We start from the raw sequence: 25055 nt of genomic DNA, 5'->3' as shown, positions 1-25055 counted from the left end.
GTGTATCCTATTAACTTTCTTTCACTCATTTTTTCTTAACATTTCGTAAAATTCATGTAAAAAAAAATGAGACTCATATTTGCGTACGGATGAAGTATCAAACATGGTGGTTCAATTATAAAATAATCGAACATGTTAAAGATAAATACAACACCATAAATAGTTTAAACATCAAGCAAAAATCAGATATCAACTAAAGGGAGTATAACAAAAGTGGTTGTAAATCTGATTGAAAAATATCAAACATGGTGGTTCAATTATAAAATAATCGAACATGTTAAAGATAAATACAACACTATAAATAGTTTAAACATCAAGCAAAAATCAGATATCAACTAAAGGGAGTATAATAAAAGTGGTTGTAACTTGTAAATCTGATTGAAAAATATCAAACATGGTGGTTCAATTATAAAATAATCGAACATCTTAAAGATAAATACAACACTAAAAATAGTTTAAACATCAAGCGAAAATCAGATATCAACTAACTAATACATACTATAAGTAGAACCAAAGACATGCATATAACATCAAAATGTTCCAACAAAAGAACTGCTTCTTGAATGGGATATAGTTAATTGTTGCTTAAGCTATGTTTCACATCAATTTCCCTATGAACGAACCTTTCCCGCGAGCCAAAAAATACAGAGTTGGCAGAGATACCTCAAAGTCTTGAACTGAATCAAACTCAGTGGACCGAGAATTATCTTCTTACGTCGCAGTATCGCTGCTCACTTTGATCAACCATATGGCAGAGCTATCTATTACTGCGAGTCTCTGCATTCACATGGTCGTCTTTCAGAATCTTCTTACCTGGATTTGATCCATGACTGTGTGAGTCACGACCCTTACTCCCCCATTCTCCATCGGATAACCTTGTCCTCTTAGTAGCAACATCAGACAATTTCTTGTAGCTTGATGGTGTTGCTCTCCTCTTGTTCACATTTGTATCCATAGCAAAATAGTTGCTGAGATGACCTGCTGTATTCCGAGTCTGTTCAAAATCTCCCAACTTCTGTTGTTGGTCTGTTACAAGTAAATCATTCTTTCCATCTTCAGCATCCGATCCTTGTGTTCGCTTTTTACTGTGAAGCAGAGTTGTCGCTAGAATCTTACCAAGCACGAACCTTGTCTCATTTACATTTCCTTCTTTTAGCAACTGGTGACGTAACTCCTGACCTCTTTCATTGGCCTTTACAGAATTGACACCATTGCCCAAAATGTTAAAAATATTCTTTACTTTCTGCCCCATTTTTTGAGGTATGAAAACCTGAAAGACAAGTCACAACAGTAAGTACCAAAACTAGTTGGCGAATTAAAGTGGCTTCATTCATCAACACATTTGGATAGTATCCCATGATTTCTCAACACATTCAGATGTTAACAAATTTGATATTATACCATCAATAACAGAAATCGTGTTAATGCATCTTTCGTCAAAGAGATAAATCACAATGAACAATGGCTTCTACACTAGTCTATTGGGAAGGCCAACAAAACATAAAACGAATATCTTAGCCCTTTAATCTTGATATTAGTATAGAAATGACCAAATTCTATTAACACCATATATCCCTGATTCATAAAATACAAATTTGAAAAAAAAGAATGAATTTACGTAGGTTAAATTATAGCACACGCATTAGTGTAGAGAGTTTGGATCCAAAGTTCAATATACGTGCAACTTTAAATAGTTTCGACAACAAAGAATTCGCAACTAGCAAGCATACGGCAGAAATTTCAGTTCAATATATTAAATCACTACTTTCTCAACAAAAAAAACTAATCATAGGACATCTTGGTAATTTGCCTCTAAATTCCTAAACTTGCGCAAACTTTGGTTTTGCATACCAGCTTCAAATCCACCAGTACATTGTCAAATTGTGAATTTATTCTAATTTGCAACCAATTAATATTATGATGCTAGCATGATTTGATGACTTACTTACGTGACACTATCAAACGTCAACCAACACGATGTCACATTGTAGACGGCAAAACAATGTCTTATTATGTTGAATTAAATAATTTCATTTGTTGGATTGGGATTGTATTAAGAAAGACTGAAATGGAGGTGGGGGGGGAACAAAAAACAAGATGAATGAAGTACAACAAATGAAATTACTAATTTAGAATAATAAGACATTGTTTCACTGCCTACAATTGCAGACAATGTGACGTTGTTTTGGTTGAAGTATGATGGTGCCAAGTAAGTCATCAAGTTATGTCAGCATCAAAATGTTAGAACATATAGTAATTTACAGGCAGATTTTAAAGCTGGTATGCAAAACCAAAATTTGGTGTAAGTTTAGGAATTTATTGGCAAATATGTTGATTTAAATGCATACTGTAAAAGCAAAAGAACATGAGCAAATCTCGCCATCATGGCCATAACTTCAATGATAGACATATATGATAGAAAACATAACACTTGCTCAAAAGCATATCTTCAAGGATTAATTAAACAAAAGGCCGTAACTCTTGAATAGTAAATAAAAGTATGGGGCAGTAGAAGAGCTCACTCATGACACCAAATAGTACTTACCAAACCAGAAGATGGAAACTCGGGAAACCTGGTTATTGATTCCAAAAGAGACTCTTTCTTGATCAGAACATGTACAGAATTTATGACTTGCTCAATAAACAAAGTCACTCTTTCTACTATTTCATCATCCAGTAAATTGTCGAGAACACCCATGATTTCAGGCATGTCAGTTCTGGTAGCTTGAGCATTTTGTCTTGCAAATCTTATGCTTTCTTCCATCGTTCTATAATGCAGAAGTGAGGTAAAGGTCAAAATGACGATAGGATGTTGAGGATTACTACATATTGCCAGGTGAAACGCCAAGATTGCAACCCTGTTCCGTAAATACAAGTAAGAACAGGAAAAAAACGGAAACGAAAAAGAAGACAGAAGAGAAAAGGACAATAAAGAGGATGAAAGCAGGCTCTTGACAAAAATAACTGAATGAGTAACTAGTAGTTTTAGGAATTTATACAAATCACTTACAAGTACTATTTTTGAAGGTGGACAACATTAGAAATCTACACTAGCAAATAACTTAGTACAAATTCGAATATATTGAGATACAATATGAAAGTATGAAATCAACTATTATAGAAGACGATAATTGTTGCTTAATATCTTGGAAACCAAGAAGAACAACTAAACTTACACTTGAACAAAGATCCCAATTTTATCTCATGTTAAGATATTCACCATCCTCACCGCTTGCATATGTATATATAATGATTGCTTGATAACGTATTTGCCCGTAATACAAAATACAGACTGAACTCCATCCCCAACAAATACATATTGCGCTAGGTGCAGCTATTGGAATTTGGTTGGGGCTATCGAGGGAAGAAGGTGTTGCTCTTCGACAAAAACATGAATTATATGATGACTAGCCATAGTCAGCGGGAAGGAATGATAAAGAAATTTAGTGCGTGGTCACATTGAAAATTACATGTGACCCCTATGGTCGTGTAACATCATACAAAACGGTTGCACCAAGATTTAAATATGCTCCTAAGGTCATCAATCTACATACCAATAATAGAGACCAAGTGGAGAAACACAAGTAATTTTTTTCCAAAATACATCTAAAGTATAAATGTCGAGAATTGAGATAGGTATGCATATATTGGTCACGGATTTATCTCCAACTACAGGAAGGAAGGAAGTGACATATTTGTTTTCTTAAAATAGTTCCACCATATGAATCGTGTGCAAGTATGCAACTGAAGGCTAATTTTGCAGAAAAGCAGAGAAATAGAAGGAAAAGAAGTACTAACATATCTACAATCCAATCCAATATATGCCCAAAGACGAGCAATTCTTGAAAAAGGCATTTGAGTATCAGCTGAACTACTCTTACCCTTACCTAGGAATTTGGCATCTTTGATTGTCATAGGAAATGATGGCACGTTTGATACTCCCCCATTCCGCAGTAGTGGAGTCAATTTGCCATTTTGGTACGTTCCATAATAGTAAGTCATTTCCTTTTCTAGAAAAAGTCAACACATTTACTCTCTCTTACTTTATGCTCTTTCATCTCTCTACCTTCCCTATATCTTTATTCTTCCTTTACTGAACTCACTTAACACAATATTTCTTAAATCATGTGCCGAAAAGAAATGACTCCACTACCGCGGAACGGAGAGAGTATATAATAAAAGATCCATTCCTTTTACTTCTTTTCATTTATTTATATGGAATTGGTCATTCTCTTTCAACCCAAGCAAAATAAAATGATCATCCGTATATGAAAAAAAGGCTTTAAACAGAAGGAACATGTGTCTATCATATTATGAGTTGTCAAAAACAGAGTGCAGCCTTGGGTGACTGTCAATACAAATATGAACAAGATAGAGGGTGACTGAGAAAGGAGTGAAAGAAACCAGGGAAGGCCGTTGGTGAATAAATTATTCTGCTGCTGTCAAGGGGAAGGGAGCCTGGAGGAAAAGTGGGTTATTTCAAACCATTATAGATTGTGGGATTGACGATGAAGACAGTAACTCATGTTGCTCGGCCTCTGTATTTCCTCATTTGTACTACTTAATTATTTACTATTTAGCTCCTCGAAACATATACATAATGTGAACTAACGTTATGTTGTGGGGAAATAATAGTACATTGTCCTGCATATTCACTGTAGTGAATTAGACAACTGCAAGCCCCGTATGTGTATGGACATGGATGTGTATATTTTATTTTCAGTTTGAACAAAGACAATAAAAAGGAGTAGTAACTCACCACAAACTGTCATTACAAGGTCGGTCACAAGTAATCAACTGATCCAAATTGGAAAATAATTTCTGGAGAGGATTATAAAGATCAGTGATCAAAAGTCAGAAAAAGACAATGATACATGGAGAAATCAAAATCAAACGGTATTGTATAAAGCAGGATTAGAAGACAAGCAGAAAAAGGTATAGCACACATAAAATAGATGTAATATATACCACAAAAGGCCAAGGAAGCTAACCATTAAAACTGAGGAACGTATACCAAGTTGATTATGTACCTGCTTGGAAAGATATGCTGCCTGCGATAAAATTGATGCTCAATCATACATGCTCAGATCAAAAAGTGTTGATTTTGAACAACATAAATAAACTTACATTTAATGGTAGCAATATATCTAGTAGCTGAAACCTTTTAAGCTTAAGAAGGGAGCGCTCAGCAGCTCCATATGAGAGCATATAATTCATCTCCATAAATATCCTGGACTGGAAAAAAAGCATTGTTTAAAACCTCTTGTGAAATAAATCAGACCACAAAATGGCCTGGGAGGAAATTGATAACAGAGCAAGAAGGTTTAACAAAGAGAAAGCAAGAAAATCAAAATGGGAAATGCTAGAAAGTCTCTCATTTCAGTATCATAAGAAAACATAAGGGACAAGGTACACATGGTGAGTAGTTAGAAACTGTAGACTTACCGTGCTCAGGTTAGCAACTGATGAAGAGAGGCTATATAGAGCATTCTCTGTCTCCTCAGAAAATGACAAGTTGAGACGAGCTGCAAGTCTCAATCCACGCAAAATCCTCGCTGAACAAAGATGTTGGGTATAGTGGTTAATTTATAAATCAAAAAAATTGATACCACATCGAGTATAATTTAAGATAATACATTTGCGTCAGTATGATGTAACAACCTTGATCCTCTTTGAATGACAAGTGAGCTGGTTTCACTGTTCTTAGCTGTTATAGTCAACAAAGAACAACTTTCAAAAAATTAAGATAGTAAGAAAATGTTGTGCCCTTAAAGGAAATCCTTACCTTCAAAGACTTCAAGTCCATAATTGCATTAGTATAGTCATAGATCACATTTGCAAAAGGATCAAAAAATAAGCTGTTTCAAATGTAACCAATATTAGAGCGTAGTTAGTCTAGAGGCAGAAAAAAAAGTGAAAACATATATATATGCAGAAAAGGTCAACAAACTACTCTTTTTTTCGAAGCAGTTTAAAAGGGATGGAGAGCTCCAGAAGGAAATATATTAATGATCTTCCCCCTACTTCTTTGCGTAGAGGTAAAAATGATCAAGTACTCAACTAGAAGACTGTAATGATTATGAAACTCCCTCAAAAGCATCTTGCAGTAAGTACACACTTAGCCATCAGGATTATTTCCCCAGTTATGATCAGAATTCTTCCCCAATTAGCATAACATAATAGATTTAATTCCATTTCCACTTGAAATCAGGTTGTTTCTGTAAAGCAATTGCAAATTTGCAATAAGAAAAAAGTACTCCCTCCGTCCTACTTTAGGAGACCTGGTTTACCATTTTTGGGTGTCCCACTTTAGGAGTCCCGGTTGGAATATTCTATAAATGGTATTAGGCCCCACGTTCCACTAACCTTTTTCCACTCACATTTTATTATAAAACTAATATAAAAAAGTAGGACCCACATTCCACTATCTTTTATCACCAAATTTCCTTTACATTTCTTAATACCCGTGCCGAACTCAACCGGGACTCCTAAAGTGGGACGGAGGGAGTATAAAACATACACAGAAAGATAATAGTTAAAGCTCTCCCACCACAGTAGCATTGGTCTAACTTTCAGTGACGGGTTTTTAGTTACCTAATTACAATTCTTTCTGAATGATTACATTATTCTTTCTGGATGATTAGATTGTATACATGACGGCTCAGAATGTACTGTATAGATGCTTCATATAACAGAATTATTCGTATGACACAAAACTGGGCCAACTGAAATACAATGGCTGAACTGAAGTTGACATTATTCTGCATACCTACTATGATGAAAGGGGAAATCGATACAAGAAATCAGGTTAGAGTACATCACTGGAGTTATTTAAACTTATAAAAATGAAAAGCAAGGATTCAACCTGTTCACCGTGAAGTCTCTGTGCAGGCAATTTTTCCAGCGAAGAAAGTCTCTTGGATCACAACCCCTCGGCTTTTGGGAGACTTCTGCTTTTTCTCCAGAATCTTTGGCTATAGTGTCAAAACTTGATACCTGAAAAATGAAAGTAAGAAATGCTTGATCCATTGAGCACCTTTAAAATGTGTGGTATAAGAAGTAAACTATAGCTAGGCATAGATGTAGGGAAAATTGCAGAAGCTCAAACATCATATGAATAGGCACTAACCTCCACCGCAGAGCCTTTTACAGTGACTATACATATAGGGAATCGCTTTCCAACAATTAATGCACACTGAAATGTCCTCTTGACCTTCAAATTCGCATATTACAGTTTAGAGCAGGCTTTTCAATATGCATTTGTTGATACAATCAGCAAACAACTCTTGAAAGTAAAAGGACCTGTTTAAGCCCTGCTGTTGTGATCACGTCAAAGTCCTTTGGCACCTTATTGAGAAGTAAGTCTCTAACACATCCACCAACTAAGTAGGCCTCAAATCCTGTGCATTCAAGCTTCAATAATTAGACAACCATAAATGTTTCCAACCAACACTTACTTGGGTAGGGGAAATAAAAAGGAATAAAAAAACTTTTAAAGCTTGAGTACACATGTTGAAGCATCATTAATCCAATAATTTGAACTTAAAAGGCAAGAGAAAAAATCCTACGGTTGGTATACTGACCAAGGCTGTGCATAATTGATCAATCAACATAATTCATCAGGATCAACTTCTCAACCAAAATTTTAATCTTATGAGATAAGCAACTTGAATAGGACATGCAAGATTATGAACTAGTTCCAACTTCCAAGGTTCTCCTTTCAGCTATACGGTTATTGCTTCTAATATGTTTACTTGACGTTCATCTTAAGTAATTAAAAGCATTTGAACTATATATGTGCATCATCTTGAAAGTAATTATCTCACACCATCTGTAGGGTTGATGTGATTCTTTCAACCTTTGTGAAAATAGTTTTGCCAATCATTTACAGCTACTTGACACACACTTGGGCATGTTTTTCCAATTATGACTCGACTTGGAGGTTCTTCCTATGTCCAAAGTCCAAACTATCTTAGCCCTCCATAATAGCCCAAGTACTTTGCTTGCTTGTACATGTAATCTTCTAGCGATTGTATAGAAGTCTATAGATTCATATCTAGAAGATTTTTCTATAAATATTGTACAGGGTTCCAAGAATTTGTAAATGTTAGATGGTATTGGTAACACCAAAAAACTTTCAAGGTTCACTAAAGTATTCTACACATTTACTAAGATTTCTAAATTTCTGTCCAAGCAAATTTTCTACATATTCTACTAAGAAACTTAGTCCACTCTAGCCTAGCACTTAACACACCACAGTCATATAAAGAGAACTACTTAGCTACCACGATGAACCAACACATATGCTAAACTGTTGAACAAAGAAAACCATGAGATACAGTTCCATTTACGGTGATTGAAGAGAAGGTTCACACAACTCAATACCATACAAGAAACTCCAAACAAAATCAATACCATCAAAACAATGCAGAAAGAACTATATGTCAAAGTTAAGCACTTTGTAGTAGAGAGAGCAGATTTTACAACAGATAGTGGCGCAGCTCAGAATTTTAAAATTCATAATTTTTCCAAACTTCCAAACAAATGGTACATAAGCATGTCACATCTAACTCATACAAGATACCACCTTTTGCACGTAAATTCCTCAAAACTGTCCAAGAAGCAACAGATATTTTTGGCCTTTCTAACCCAAATTTCCTAGAGTCCAACTTCCTCCATTTGGAGAACTCGCCTTCACCTGAAAACATAAAATCTAATTAAAAGACTCGAATGTATCATAGTTGAAAAAATAACAAATAACACACTGGCACAAGAAAATAATCTATTTAGAAGCCCTAATGTTCAAGTAAATTAAAGGTTTTCCGAAGTTTGTCAAAACGAACCCATATGAGAAGAAAAATGTGCGCGACTCCTTTCTTCGACAAAGCTGCACTTCAACCTCTGTATGAGACGGCAAAGGTGTTAAGCAGAATGAATGAAGAATCACGCGGCCGCAATTTGAAGTATGAACCAGGTGTTTGATCAAATGCTTAAGTGAAAAATATATATATATAAACGCTGTGCTTTGAAATGATTAACCTGGAAGGCAGGTTTTAGGCGAGAAAGCAAACTCCTGGCTTCGCTAGAATAGGGCGACGTCATGTAAGGGAGCTCAGGTGGCCATGCCGGCGAAATGAATTTTCCGGTCTGCCCTACTTAGTAACAAGTTACAGTACAACCAAACTAGTATACTATTGTTGATGAAACTATAAATATTGTTTTTTGAGTGTATAATAAAGTTAATAAATAATTTTGATAAAATTTCTACCTAGTTGTACAGTCCGATCTAAATTCTACGCTACATATTTTATGAAATTACAATCCGTGAGCACAGGTTTTATTTAATCCACGTAAGCATTATTTGGATAGTTAATTTATACTACAAAAATATTACTCTTATTTTAATTTGGTAAAAATATACCCCCGTTTGACAGTAATAGAGTCATTTTATCATTTTGGTACGTTCTATAGTAATAGAGTCATTTCTCTTTTTAGTAAAAGTCAACACATTTTTCCACACTTACTTTACTCTCTGTTACTTTTTTCTCTTTTCATCTCTCTACCTTTTTTTCATTTTCCACTTTATTCTCCATTTACTAAACTCACCTAACACAACTTTTCTTAATCTCCGTGTCGAAAAGAAACGTCTCCATTACTATGGAATAGAGGGAGTACCAATTAAAATGATATATTTCTAATCCAATTTATATCTATATTTATATTTATATTTATATTTATATTTATACTAATATAAAGTGACTCCCTTCGTCCCACATAATTTGGGACACTTTGATCCGACACGGGTTTTAAGAAATCTAATGGAAAGTGAGTTGAAAAAGTTGGTGACATGTGGGTCCTACTTTTAAAGTATTAGTTTTATAATAAAATGTGAGTAGGAATGAGTTAGTGAAATATGGGGTCCACTACCAAAAATGGTAAAAGTGAAATGGGACAAATTATGTGGGACGATCCAATATGGAATACTGGGTTAATTATGTGGGACGGAGGCTTGAGGTAAGGACCAGTAATTTATACTACAAAACATATTACTTTTATTTTAATTTGGTACAAATATCCCAATTAAAATGATATATTTTTATTTTTAATTTATTCCAAATAAGATTACATATTTCTAATATATGATCAAATGCAAACTCATATATTGTACAAACTCCAAACTATGATCTGGACCGTTAAAAAATATCAACAGATGACAAAATAGTAGCAACAGAAAATATCAACACAATGTCAACACAATAGCAACACAGCATCAACCGTTGACACTGTGTTGACATTTATGTTGATACTATTTTTTCATCTGTTGACATTTTCTAACGGTCCAGATCATAGTTTGGAGTTTTTACAATATTTAGAGTTTGCATTAGATCACATTCCTCTCTAATCTAATATATATCTATACTTATATTTATAGGGGAGCATTAGGGTCCTATTGACCCCTTAGTGTTTATTTCCTTCTTAATATCATCCATTATATTAGAGATGTGGACGGTTAAGATCAAAATTGTGGAACTTATCTCGTGCTACATTATTGGTCATATTTCGTGCATTATAAGGGTATAAGAGTAAAACAATGATGAATTAAAAATGGCAGTTCCTACAATTAAGCGTGATTTTCATTGAAACCGCTTGACATTCCATCCACTCTCTTACTCTCACTCCAAACGTCTCATATCGCTCAAATCACGTTCCAAACCCTTCTCCCCCAATTCCAACTCATTTCTAAACCCTAGCCGCCGGAAAAGCATAGAATCCCCCATCTCATGGTCGATTTTCGCCGTCAAAACATCCCAAAGTCGACGATTCTCAGTTTTTTTCAGCCTCCATCAGCAGTCGACGGTTGATTTGCCATCGATAATAGGTTAGGTTTCATTTTCGCCGAGCTCGATTGTTGGTAAGAGATGTTCTGATTTTTTCTACTTAACAATGTCACACAACATGTGCGTAACCGTCGCATTTTTGAATTCGATTTTCGGTGAATTTATGGTTTATTATGAACAGATGGAGAAAGTGAGGTTAGAAACCCTAGTTGCTTCAAAATCGGAGAAACTCCATTGGAAGAGTCGATTTCTGCCCACTTAACACCTTCGGTCGACGCAGCACCATTTTAATCGGTGGAAAATTTTCAATCGACAACAAGGTATGGTTTCAAAGTTTCAATTTTTGGTAAGAGATCAGTCTCCGAGACGATTATAGCCGTGAAAACACCACAAAGTCAACGATTTAGAGTTTTATACTAAACATAATGTACAAATATTTCCGTGTAATGGATTTTATTTACTCAATAATGGACAATTTATGTTCTGTAATGTATATGTTTCTGAGACGTTTTTGTTCTGATTTTATGAGTAGTTTTAACTTATAAACATAATGTGAAAATATTTCATTGTAATGGATTTTATTTACTCAGTAATGGACGATTTGTGTCCTGTAATGTATATGTTGATAGGGTTAGGAGCCCCTTGCACAGCGGAAGACTTGTACAAAACAAATAAATCAGACACGGATCTATTTGACCGATTATGCGATTAATCAATTCACATGTTAAACAGATAATTGCATGCTAGAACGCAAATAATTCATGCTCAAAGAAAGTAAATCCTAAAACATGAATTCTACGGTTTAGAGTTACCGATTTGATTCTCCAAAGAATCGTCGATTGCTCGCGCCTTCTCCACGATGATCTTCAATACTAGACCACAGATCTTCTCTCTGGTTCCCGAACTATATCTCGATATCAGGGTGGGCTGATCTTATCAAAATACTAGGACTCGAATAAAGAAGACAGAAGAAATCCTTCTCCAATTAGGAGAGAAATTCGAACTCCTCTAGGTAGAGGGAGACGAAAAATATGAGTAAATAATAATGAATGATTTCTGTCTCCTTTATTCTCCTATTTATATTAAGTTCCTTTTGGGCCCAGACAGGGATCTATGGAAGGTTTTGGATATGGGCTCACCCAATTAGCTTTTTACTAATTAAATTGAACCCACAATTTAATACAAGTTTATATTGGAATATTACGAGCAGCCACTACAGAAGTAATATTGAACTCTCCCCATCCAAATCTGAAATTACAAGTAATCCGGGTTTTCACTTTGTTTATTATTTATTTCCCGCTTAAGATATAAATGTCCATTAATTAATTAATGTCTGCTATGGACTTAATTAATTAACATCTTATTAATTCCAAGAGTGGACTTAGCAAGAAACATTTATTTATTATTCATAGAATAATAAAACTCCAACTGACCAGTTTTTGAATAATAAAACCTTGTTCGAGCTCCTCTTGAGGACATTATCAAACAAGACTCACCTCACGCACGTTTCAACATAATAGCAATCCTAGCACCGCTAGATATTAATCACCACTACCCAATATATCAGGATTATTGGGTTGCGAAAAACCCGCACCATTTGATAAGTCAAAGTAGTGCATAATCAATACCGTATGCTCAATACTAACATATGTAGATTAAGAAAAAATATTTTATCAAGACCTAGTCTTTCAGTAGATAGCATAAAGACACGTCTTGCTGTTAGATCCGTTCAGTGCTATACCACACCAATGTCATCTTATTTCAGTAAGGCTTAGAAATATGCGGACTGACATTGCAACCTTTCACGATAGGTAGTCTAAGTCTATCTAGGTTGTGAAATTCTTCTTTTTCTTTTGCAAAGCATTGCATAGATCTGACCGTGTTACCTTAAAGTGGACGACGCCCACAACCGGTCTACTAAGCAAAAGACTTAGACTTTGTTTACTTCTTATGCATTTAAATGTTTGTAAAACATCTTATAAATGCACAAGCAAACACAATGTAGTAATAATAGTGATTCTATTCGTGCGAGACTGCTCGAATAATACTGAATCGGGTTAAAAGTGGATTGTAGAGTTTTACGTATACAAGCAAGATTCTATTCGCGCGAAACTTGCTCGAAACATGCTTTTCAGTATACCAAACCTAACATATGTTTATTAGACTTTTTTATTGTGATTTTGAGTAGTTTTAACTGATAAATATAACGTACAAATATTTCAGTATAATGGATTTTATTTACTCAATAATGGACGATTTGTGTCATGTAATAATAGACGATCTGTACATTATTCACTGATCCGTGCATATTATTAGATACTATTAGTACATTATTTACTGTACCAAATCTTAAACGCATTAAAAAAAGAAATTTAATTCATGTTGTGTTTCTATAACCTAGCCCCATGGGTTGCTAAACCCAAAGGGCATGAATTCAATTTCCTTTCAACATTATTCTATTCAATCTGTACATTATTCACTGATCCGTGCACATTATTAGATACTATTAGTACATTATTTACGGTACCAAAGCATAAACGCATTCAAAAATGAAATTTAATTTACGTTGTGGTGCCATAGCCTATCCCCATGGGTTGCTAAACTAGCAACCCAAGGGGAATGATTCAAACTCTCTGCCCTTTGTGATGGTTCAGTTTGTGAGTGGGTATTACAACCTAGCCCCATGGATTGCTAAACCCAAAGGACATGAATTCAAGTTCCTTTCAATATTATTCTCTTCAATATGTACATTATTAACTGATCCGTGCACATTATTAGATACTATTGGTACATTATTTACTGTACCAAATCTTAAACGCAATTAAAAAATGAAATTTATTTAATGTGGTGGTGCTATAACCTAGCCCCATGGGTTAGTAATATGCCCTAGCCCTATAGATTGCTAAACCCTATGGGAATGACTCTAACTCCCTTCCCGTAGTTTAAGGTTTTGTTAGTGTGTCGGTACTATCCCTAGCCCGATGGATTGCTAAACCCTTTGGGGAATGGATTTAGCTTCTGTCAGGCATTAAACCCATTGTAATGTACATTATTCAAAGACGGCATATACATTATACAACTATAATCGTACATTAATACAATCCACATTATACACTTAATATAGTACATTATTTGTCGAAAATTTACAAACTGTAACTTACGAAAAGGAAACACGAAAATCTGTAAGCAATGGATGATTTCATGAAAATAAATCGACAATTGATGCAAAATAAAACTAAATACAAGAACGAACTAATCACAAACAAATACAGAAAACATAGATGTCAATTACACGACTAATACAATAACTTTCTACCAAAATTTATCAATAATTAAAAAAAAAACAGACGTAACAACAGCTTCTTGAGAAGGTTTTCAATGGAGAAAAAACAATGAGGGAGAGAAGAAAGATTGTTCAATTCCTCCAATTTCAACATCTCCATATCCGATCTCAACCGCTGCGCAAAGAGATCAGAAACGAAATGGAGGAATTGGAAATCGGCGTCGTGATTGAATCTCTCCACCACTCTCCTCGCTCTCTCCATCCTTCTCTCTTCAGGCGTCGTGAATGAATACTCCAACAAGTTGGTTTTGTGATGAAAACCCTAAACACCAGATGCCTTCAATGGAGAAAAACCGAGAATAATTGAGGGAAAGAAAGATAAATTGGCGTGAATATTGTAGAAAAAATCAGAATGAATTAAACGTATTTTTGTTGATCTTTGAAGGAGAAAATTAAGGAAATTACCATAACTGCCCTTTTTGAATTTTTTTTAATATTTTAATTAAATGCAAGTGGCCCTATTTTCGGCCATTAGATCTTAAAAATAGATGGCAGAGATTGAGAAGGACAATTGAACAAAATATAGAAAAATGATATGAATACATCCCTATATTTATATCTATCATCAATCATCAGTCATCATAATCTAAAGTGTCAATTGGGTGAAAAATCATTTATGTCATTTTTGGAGGAAAAATGAAAAGATGGAGTGTCTTTATTTTTTAGATATGAAATAATTAATTAATTAATTTTGACTTCATAAAAATAATACTGTACAAGATAATAGTTGAGAGTTTTCTTAATAATTTTGTTTTAAGAATATTCTCTTGTATTGATATTCATTTGGTTTTAATATTTTTTCTGAAAAACATAGAAAAAATTATTTCCTTTTCGCAATTTCCAATAATATGTAAATGTTTTATCCCATGAACTATGATATAAAGTTTCATCCTTGGAAGATGTGATCATACTATTTTTATTTCTGAATTAAAAAAAAGCAATAATTGACAATTGCAAATTATTAATACTATTTATTTTGTGAATGGGAGAATCATTGAATAATATTCAGTTCATGTTCCTTTAAATTTTAGATGTTATTGGAATTGAAAATATTAAGAAAATATTGCTAATGAAAACATAAAAATCTACTTTGATATTTGAATAATAGTAACAGCGAATAAATTTTATTATGAACTTACATGCTACCAGTTATTTTGGTCTTTTATAGTACTATAATTTATTTGTCAACAAATCTTGACAACCTTAATATTTTGATTAGTAAAATACTAATATTTTTACTCCCTTCAATATTAATTATATATGTAGTCTTTAGGCATGCATTAAGTTGTGCTAAGATTTACAAATAGAAAAAGTCACCGATTCTTATATGGTTATTGAGAGGTTCAAATAACATTCATTTAAATACAGATATTCTTGATGTTTTTTTTGATAATATTGCATACTACTCTCTCCGTCCCGGCTAAGATGACACATTCTTTGGCCGACACTGGATTTTAAGAGTTATTGGTTAATGTGTTTAATTGGAAAGAGAAAAGGTGGGTGTATGTATTAAAATAGAGAGAGAAAGAAAGATGAATATTTTAATAGGAGTGAGAAAAAGTGATTGATGTATTAATTGGAGAGAGAAAGTTTTCAAAAAAGGAAATGTGTCATCTTAGTTGGGACAAACTAAAAAGGAAAACCTGTCATCTTAAGTGAGACGGAGAGAGTAAAAACTGTGTTGTTTTAATTTCAAATTGGTTTAAATTTTTTGTTGAAATTGTTACCCCCTTCGACCTTCGTTTCAAAATAAATGAAACATTTCTTTTAAACACGAGATTTAAGGATTTGATATTTAAAGAATTAAAGCAGAAAGAGTATAGTATGAGAGAGGAAAAAGTGGAGAAGTAAAGAAAGAAAAAGTAGGTAGAGAATAAATAAAGTAAAAGACATGGTTTTTTGCTAAAAAGAGAAATGATATGACTCGCTTATCTTGGAACGGAGGGAGTATATATATATTATTTCTTAATTTTATTTTTGTGAAATTATATTAATTCTCCTTTTAACTAATTAATTGGCAATGTAAATTTAGTACAAGAAAAATTATTTGGGTCGCGAGTGGTCGTTAGAATAACTATATTAATATGCATATTAATTACTTTATCATATATAAATAATATCTGTGTCATAATTAAAATTTATTAATGTTATTTTATCATCATATAATATATTAAAAATAATATTTTTTTATAATATTAAAGAATTTAACTTAGGTGGTACCTGGTAATATTTGTTAAAACATGCACATGTATATTGAATTTCCAAAACTCTTCGAACAATTGATTAGATATACAAATTGTTCTAATATGTGCATGTCTCGAACTTATTTAATTTTACATTTGTAATGATCTTATATAAGGATATTATATACATTTTTTTATATTTAAAGTCCACAAGATAATAGTATTATTTTCATTATTTCTCATTTATGTGATTTATTGAGAATATGTAACCAGTACGTAAAAATTGTTTGACTCGTGCATAATACGGGGGATAACACTAGTTAATATAAAGTGATAGTTGTTTGAAATGTCACTTTAGTCTATACTAATATAAAGCGGCAGTTGTTTGAAATGTCACTTTTACCCTTTTTAGAGAGAAGATGAAAAGCTAACTCCTGACTTTGTAATGGATGGAGTGTCCTTTATTTTCTCTCTTTATTTTGAGTCTTCAAATTATATACAGACATGAAAATAATTAATTTATTTGCAGAGATAGAGAAAGAGAGAGTCCTTTAAAGTTGTGTTTCTGGCTTGCTACAAAGGAGCTTCCCAAATAAGTTTAAACTCTACAAATATACCAGGAATTTAACAAAATAAATCAAACAGAAACAAAATGAAACATTATTAAGAGTAAAGGTCAATTTTGGTCCTAAATATATGGCCGATATATGAATTTGGTCCAAAACATTCATTTTTTAAAAAATAGGTCCATAACAAATGGAATTTATGTCGATTCGGTCCATTTTTTACGGTTCCGTAAACTTTTTATGTCAACCGATGATTAGCAAAATTTTGACCCGATTAGGCTTAATTAGAAGTGCTTAAACAGTTCTCCGGTTCTTGGTTAACCGGAATCGGACCGGAACCGGTCGGTTAATTAAGGAACCGGAACCAGAAAATCCAGTTCCGGTTCCGGTTCCGATACCGGTTCCAAATTTTTAAATAAAATCAGTTCCGGTTCGGAACCAGAATCGATCGGTTCCTAACCGGGAACCGGATTCTAATTCAATTTTATTTTTTTTATAATTTAATATACTAATAAAGCTAATTTAATTGACTTAATTTTGAATTAAAGTAAAATAATTTGAAACATTGAGTGATTTTTAGATTTATACAGTGTTAGATTTGTGAGCTCTATTTTCTGAAGTATTTAAAATGTTTAAACCGTGATACTTTGAATCTACAATTCTTTCCCTAATCCATTTTTTATGAACTAACTACAATGAGTAGGACATCATAAGTTTGTTTTTAATTTCCAAAAGAATTTTTACAAATACAATATCATTTCAAATGATATAAATTTAACTTTATAACAAATTTATGTAACAATTCATTTAACATACGATTTTAACCTATTTGTGAATAATTTATTAAATGTTCTGTTATAAATCAAAAACTCACAACAAGATCAATTAGTATTGGAAATTCCAATGAATATTTGTTTAGCCAAAAAAGTGAAAATGGAATTCAATTTTAAAACTTATTTTTAAAAAAATTTGCTAAAGTTTAGAACTCCTACTACACTTGGCATCACTCTTATCCATATATCAATATTATTGTATTGTTAGTTTGTATTTTTTGTGTATTTATTTGAATTTTTAGGTATTATTTGTTATACTTCTAGATGTTGGATTATTAATTTTTTAGTATTCAACTATTTAAAATTATAAATAAATTCCGATTAAAATTACACATCGGTTCCGATTCGGAACCGGAATCGACCGGTTCTTAACCGGCCGGTTTCAAATCGGAACCGATCGGTTCCGGTTCTATGAAAATTTAAAATCGGTCAACCGGTCCGGTTAGAACCGGAACCGGCCGAATAAGCAGGCCTAGGCTTAATCTCGGATTATTAGTCATCTAATTAATTTTCTATTTAAATGTTTTTTAGTCTTTTTTAATTCCTTTCCCATTTCCATTTCTAATTCAAAATCATTCCTCCACACCACACTTGAAAACTTAATCGACTCCTGCAACTCTCTCTTCTCTCTCTCTCTTCTCGTCGTCTACACACACCCATAAAAACCTTAAGTCCGATTCCGACTGAGAACACCACCGGCGCCACCGATTATCTCTTGTTGGCTGACACAGAGCTCAACGATCTAAAATGGGAAGTAGGGCTGCGGTTTAACACAAAGGAAGAATTCACCTGTTTTTGGATGGTGGGTACCTGTTTTTTTAAGGTGGATACTGTTGGGGTTTGTATACTAAAAGATGCTTCGAGCGTACATGCCTTTGTACAGTCAGCTTGTGCATGTATACGAGAAACGCCACGTCTACTTGTTTACCTATTTATGAGAATAAATAATATAATATAAATGGTTTATTATTGAAATATGATAAACAAGTCTAAGGCTTTTTACTAAGAAGGTCAAGTAGGGAAATTCGATGAATCTCCTCATGAGTTTTCCAGTAGGGGACTTGGCCAGATCTAGTAAGAAGAAAAACGTATTCACAACCTAGATAGGCTTTGGCTACCAATTGGAACGGTTGCGGTGTTTGTGATAATTCTCTCTTACCTAAGATGAGATTAGTAACACCGGTGTGGTAAAGCACTTAAAGGATCTAATCCGAAATGTATTCTTTATTGCTATCTACTGAAAGAATATATTTCAAGAAAGTTTAGTATTTTCTAGTCTATGATATTAATATCAATATTGTTTATTCAATCAAACGCCACTTTGACTTATCAATATGTGAGAGTTTGTACGTAACTCAAGTTCATGATATCTTGGGTGGTAGTAATTGAATAACATGAAGGTATTGGAATATTATTTCATAGAATTCGCGTGCCCAGTGTGGTATGATTAAATCCCTAAGGGGTGATCCCCAAGAGGTGTTTGAAAGAGGAATTTATTATTCAGAAAACTGCGCAGTTGGAATTTATTCCACGAATAATAAATAAAGTTTCAAACTAGAAAAACTCTTTGGAGAATTAATTTAATTCTAGTCACATAGCAGACAAAAGAATTAAATTGATGGATCAAGATAATCTTAAACGCGGAAAATATTATAAAATAAAATGGACCCAAGTTATTTGTAATTTGGTGATTTAAGTGGGAGTGCAATATTATTCTTTAGTGGAATAAAATAATATTCCATTGATAATATATTAAATCATGGGTCATTTGATTTAATTAGTAATTTATCTAATGGGTGAGCCCAACACTTAAGTCATTCCATGGATCCCCTTACTAGCCCAATAAGGTCCACTATAAATAATGAATGAAAGGGAAACCCTAGCACACAATCCAAGACAACACAAAACCCTAACCCTAGTGCCTAGAAATCGGCGCCTCCTTCCTCTTCCTCTTGGTCTCGATTTTCGAGCCATAGTTGTGGGAGAATTAGGGTTTTGATTATTGTTCTTGATCTATCCTAATTCATAGGATTAGATCTAGACAATTTGGTGTTTGTATTGGGTTTTCCTAGATCCATTCAAAGTTATTTAATTGGTTTTCTAAGATCCGCCCACACGGATGGAGAACCAAGGACGAGGGAATAGTACGGAAGATTCGTGGTCGATAAACCAAGGATCTCCGGGTGGTGCAGCTAGCAACGTCAATCCAATGATGGATTATGAGGTAACAATCAAATCTACATCGAATATGCATGATTATGTGTTTATTTGATGTTATATCTATAGATCTATGTTAATTGCATGAAATTGGAGTCGAATGCATAATCACCTAAATAGATCCGTTCTAGGACCTGTTTGGTTTCCGTGTCTTCCGCTGCGGTAGTCCCAACAGATACTTGTTTGCTATAGGGCATTATGCAAAAAAATCTACACACAAAATGTTTAACAGTAGGATTTTCGGAGATTTTTTCCTTTTAATTCTATTTTATTTGTTATTATATTAAATACAACATAATATTTATATAATATTTAAACATACATCGAAATTTCGATATGCACCAAGAATTCGGTATACCGCGGTATACCGAATCTACGGTATGTACCAACATTCGGTATACCACGGCATATAAAAATTGATACTGTTATTGTACCAAAAGTTGCGGTATGCGAAAAATCGGTATTTTCGGTATTCTTTTGGTGCGGTGAGTATGGTATTTTGGTATTTTTTTCTCACCCCTATTTATGTGTATATCTTATTATAAATAACTCATACTCTTTATCTTAATCACACATCTCCTCTTTGTCATTTTGTTTTATTTTATTTTATTCTACTCATGTCAGAAATTAAAACTATATATAATCAATTGTCGAATTGAAATATTTCATTTATAGTGAGTTCAGAGAAGTACATTTCTCTTTTTATTATTTTTTATATAATTTTTAATTATTTATAATGTTATGAATACTTATTTTAATTAACACTAATCTTAACTATAAACATCATTATATTCTCCTTATCTTTTTTTTAATCTACTTACCGTAGAATTCATCTTCATTATTTGAAAATCTTATGCCCTATACATAGCACGAGTGATAATACTAGCAAATTGCCATTTTATACTCCTCGATAGACATAGCACAATGTCCATCTTTGTGTTTCAATACTCCTCGATAGACATAGCACAAAGTCCAGCTCTGTGTTTCGATTGTCACGACCACTAACTTCCTAATGATAGTGACTGCATCTAAATGTGATTCAATAGCACCTTGGAATCAAGGGATGAAAAATAAACATGATTTATAAGATGAACCCTAGGACAAAAGTCTCGCAGGTGAAAATGAAATGGGACAACATCAAGTCAGAGTGTGGTCTAGATTCACAATCCTTCTAACATAGAATTCTATTACAGCGGAAACGTCCAAGACAAGGCAGTATGTATGGAGACATACTACCCTGGGCTACCTATTGACTTATTCGAGAATTCATACCCAACACCATCGCCTGCCCGTCCACGTTCAACCTGCACATTTAAAAATAACATGCAGGGCTGAGTATTTGATATACTCAGTGAGCACATTGCCAAAAACAGTTTTGATTTTTAATTGTCAAGCCACAGTTGAGAGATCACGGGGTTTTTATTTAAAAGGGGCCGAGTCTCTAAATACTTTTCCTTTCATAAAGATTTTTGATTGCGCAATCACGTAACATAGATATACCATATCTGAACTTTGTGTGAACCGGGAATGTGGCCACATTCCACGACGGTCACTGGACCGGCCAACCCCTTTTGTTAGCTCACGGTCCCCTTATGTGTACACTAGTCCGAGTAGGGTTTGCGGCCCTATTGGGACCCGAATTCGATTTAACTTAAATTGGCATAGCCAAGCAGATAGGTAATCATAAAACAAAACATGGCATGACAACATACTTGAGCAAAGAATCACATTTTCATACTAAAAACACATTTTAAAAGAATGCCCACCTCAAAAGCTAAAGCTCCTTCCGGAATTTCCTTAACTTGGTCTTAGATGACGTTCGAAGACGTCCCTTTAGGAAATAAAAAGATACTTAATTAGATTTTTGAGATATCCATTAAGCTTAGACATGAATGCATCCTAAGTGCGATGATCATTTTATTCTTCCTTTAAATTTTCTAGAAGAGTCCTAGAATTTTTGAATATTAATTAAATCAGTAGATTTAATTAAATTAGCAAAATTATTCACTTAACTAGAGGGTGCTACCTCCCATGCCATTTATTTAAACATACTAAAAATTTTGGCTCGAGGTCTAAATACTCGTTAGCGTATCGAAATTTCTTAAAATTAATCATTTGAGCACTCTTGCTAATTTCCGGAAAAATTAGACTTATCTTCGTGGAATTAATTTGCGGACTATTAATTAATCCATAACATATGAAAGCCCATGATTTAAATAAATTCTTAGTCCATACTTTAATTAATTGGTGGCCCAAACTATTACTAAAAAGGCCCAACCAAATAAAAACTAAGGGAGGCCCAATCAACTAAAGAAAAGATGAGGGAAGGCCCAAAACCCTCCTACATCCATCGGCCCTCCCTTCCTCACCTCCCCATTCTCAAATTCCACATTCAAGCCCTAAATCGAGAGAGAGCTCGGCGGCGCCTCCTCGTCTACCTCCGCCGGCTGCTCCGATCAGCGTCCCTCCCGTGCGTCGCCGGAGACTCCGTCACTTTCCCCTCTTCTCTCTGTCTCTACCTCATCTTCGCAACCCAACTCAAACCCTATTTCAAATTTTCTCTTCTCCCTCGGCGGTGCCGCCGCCTCACCAGGTCGCCGGATCGCCGCCGGCTTCAGCTCCTCGGCGGCATGGAGTCGCCGATCGTTGGTGCTAGCGAGTCTCGCCGTCGCACGAGGTTCCGGAAACGGCGCCTCTATCCAACGCCGCCATCCGCCTCCGGCGGCGTCCCTCTCTGTCTTGCTCACTCCGCCGCCGCTGCTGCTCGCGCGGTGGCTCGCCGTCGCGGCCCTCCATCTATCTCTCTCCTATTCCCAAATCGGTAATTCCCCATACCGATGAAACCGAGGAGCAGCGCCTCCTTCCTCGTCTCCGGCTGCTCGACGGCAGACCCACCGCCGCCTGTCGTCATCCGCCGCTGCCTCCTTCTCACGCCTTCCGTTGACGTCGCGCCACCGACGGACAACCTCGTTCTAAGCTAAGCTTTCTGACTTCTATTACTTATCTTGATTCGCGGTTTTTATTTGGCAAGGCTAGGTAGAAATGATTCATGACTATTAGTGATGTTCAAGCTTGATATTGTGAGAGTTCGATTATTGTCCATTAAATTGGTTTGTAGCAGAGGCTTTATGTTGGTTCTTGGCAGAAAAATTTAGTTAAACTGGAATAAATCTTTACATAGATATGCTACACTACTCCTTCCTGACTGTAATAGTTTGGCTAAGGCATTGGCTCATGAAGATCATATCCTTGGCTATTGGTGTTGTTCCTATGACTTCCTAAGTGATCCTACATTTGTGATTCTAAGTTCTAGAATTGATCATGTGGTTGTTCTATATGATGGCATGAAAATGATTGGGAGAAAGGGGGTGGAGGTGCTTACCTCTCGGTATCACGGCTGCTTCGAGAAAATCTGCTTTTGGTCTCGGTTTTCCTCCCTCTCAAGCTTGCTACTGCTTGTTCTTAGTTTTCACTAGAGTTTTGCTGAAATTTGTGATGTGTAGGAGGGTGTTCAAAGGTGGTGTGGGGGGGGCTTTTTATGGCTGAACTCTTGATGTACTATGGGGGGGATTAATTGGGGTTGTTACTCTATTTTGTTCCCATCTTGCAGAGGATCTCCTTTGTCTATGATTCTGCAGTAGGATACACTTGAGAGATGGCTTTATTTGAGTACTTTGTACATGGATATTAATTGTTACTTGTTTGATGTGGCTGTGAGAACAGGTGCTGCATCGGTGAGGGCTTGCAGGCTGGACTTGCCCCTTTTTGGGTAAGTCCTTGGTCTTCATAGGGAAAGAAGGTTGTTTCTTCCCCTCTATAAGTATTCCATTAATTACTCTTGTCTCATGGCCCTTAAAACTTGTTTTTAACTTGCAGGTGAGAGAGAAATCTCGGCTGCTACCTGGCTGCACCGCGAGCGGGCCTGGAGTTGATGTCTGGGCCGACGGCTGCTCGAAACGGGCCCTAAATTGGGCCTGGAGAAAAGGCCCGAAATGCACTCCATATTTTTTTCATTTTCCTTTCCTTGTTTATCTTTCTTTGGGGACTTAATCCGTGTAATCTATTTTATTAGTTGTTCATTAATTAAGCTTTGTTCCCAAGTTTGTAGTATTTGAAAATTAGTTGTTCGCTTATTGTTTTCGCAAATTTCTATTCGAAAATTCGTGACATTTTACAATGTAAAGTTCAAATGTTTAGTTCATTTGATTACTTTAGCTTTTACTTGTAATTAAAAGAATTGAATCTCATAACAAGGGCTCGAGTTCCAATAACTTTTCATGAACGAAGAACTACACATCCTTAGTTCGTTCTAAAACAAAACGAAGGAAAGAAAATATGATGCGGGTATTACATCGATACTCCTCGATAGACATAGCACAATGTTCAGCTTCGTGTTTTTATACTTCTCGATAGACATAGCACAACATGTGGGTTGTTGTGGTAGTATTGTTGATCGGGTCCAACTTGACCAGTAAAATTTTAGTAGTCAATCCTCACCAATGTGTCAATCCTATTTGGTATGCCCTACTAATAGAGATTTGACAAGTGGAAAATACATATAGTCATGTTTCCAACTAGATATATAAACAATGGAAACATTAAATTATATGGAAAGTTTCTTTGGATTCCATGTATAATAAATAAGTACACTACATATGAAAGAGATATTCATTATTCTATTTATTTAAATAATTAATCATCATCACAATTATTGTCAAGTCATTTTATACGTAAATATACAAAAATGGTAGCTTTATATTAGAACATTATTTGTTTTATTTTATTATGAAACCATGGTGATATTTCATGTATTAACTATTATCAATTAACTTTGATAAGATTAAATTTTTTAATTGGGGATCACTATCACTTTTATTATAGTAGTTTTAGTTTTTTATAATTTTAAATTTAAATGTTATTTATGGAATTTTTGTTATGGAATTTTTTGATTGTATATTGAAAAGGATAAAATGTACTAGTATTAGTTTTTAGATCATCTTATTATTATATAACTATTTTTATAAATTTAACATAGCATTCTGTATATAATATTCATACCATCAATGTGTGCAATG

At 34.4% G+C, this 25055-nt stretch overlaps 2 protein-coding genes across 5 annotated transcripts; one reads left to right on the top strand and one right to left on the bottom strand.

The window, feature by feature from the left end:
* Positions 1-333: 333 nt before the first annotated feature.
* On the bottom strand, positions 334-9196 carry LOC125201931 (CCA-adding enzyme-like). 3 transcript variants are annotated; one of them, XM_048100231.1, is made up of 15 exons: positions 9040-9196; positions 8844-8901; positions 8588-8698; positions 7303-7400; positions 7130-7213; positions 6866-6996; positions 5786-5858; positions 5662-5707; positions 5446-5555; positions 5128-5235; positions 4992-5051; positions 4760-4821; positions 2546-2858; positions 1117-1270; positions 334-1026 (listed from the first exon to the last, which is right to left on the bottom strand). In XM_048100231.1, exons 1-15 carry the CDS (start codon positions 9100-9102, stop codon positions 758-760), a joined length of 1740 nt encoding a protein of 579 aa, XP_047956188.1. In that variant the 5' UTR covers positions 9103-9196; the 3' UTR covers positions 334-757. The 3 variants fall into 3 exon arrangements, with proteins under 3 accessions (XP_047956188.1, XP_047956186.1, XP_047956187.1); XM_048100229.1 differs by having other exon boundaries at positions 334-1270; positions 9040-9193; XM_048100230.1 differs by having other exon boundaries at positions 334-1270; positions 5031-5051; positions 9040-9193.
* A 13148-nt stretch (positions 9197-22344) lies between these two features.
* On the top strand, positions 22345-24080 carry LOC125202214. 2 transcript variants are annotated; one of them, XM_048100580.1, is made up of 3 exons: positions 22345-22957; positions 23704-23749; positions 23857-24080. In XM_048100580.1, exons 1-3 carry the CDS (start codon positions 22818-22820, stop codon positions 24028-24030), a joined length of 360 nt encoding a protein of 119 aa, XP_047956537.1. In that variant the 5' UTR covers positions 22345-22817; the 3' UTR covers positions 24031-24080. The 2 variants fall into 2 exon arrangements, 1 of the variants encoding a protein (XP_047956537.1); XR_007173060.1 differs by lacking the exon at positions 22345-22957 and having other exon boundaries at positions 22963-23779.
* The last annotated feature ends 975 nt before the right edge of the window (positions 24081-25055 follow it).

The sequence above is a fragment of the Salvia hispanica genome, chromosome 1 (assembly GCF_023119035.1).
Source record: "Salvia hispanica cultivar TCC Black 2014 chromosome 1, UniMelb_Shisp_WGS_1.0, whole genome shotgun sequence".
Lineage (NCBI taxonomy): Eukaryota > Viridiplantae > Streptophyta > Magnoliopsida > Lamiales > Lamiaceae > Salvia > Salvia hispanica.
The sequence above is the reverse complement of the archived record's forward strand: the minus strand, read 5'-3'. Positions and strand labels throughout refer to the sequence as shown.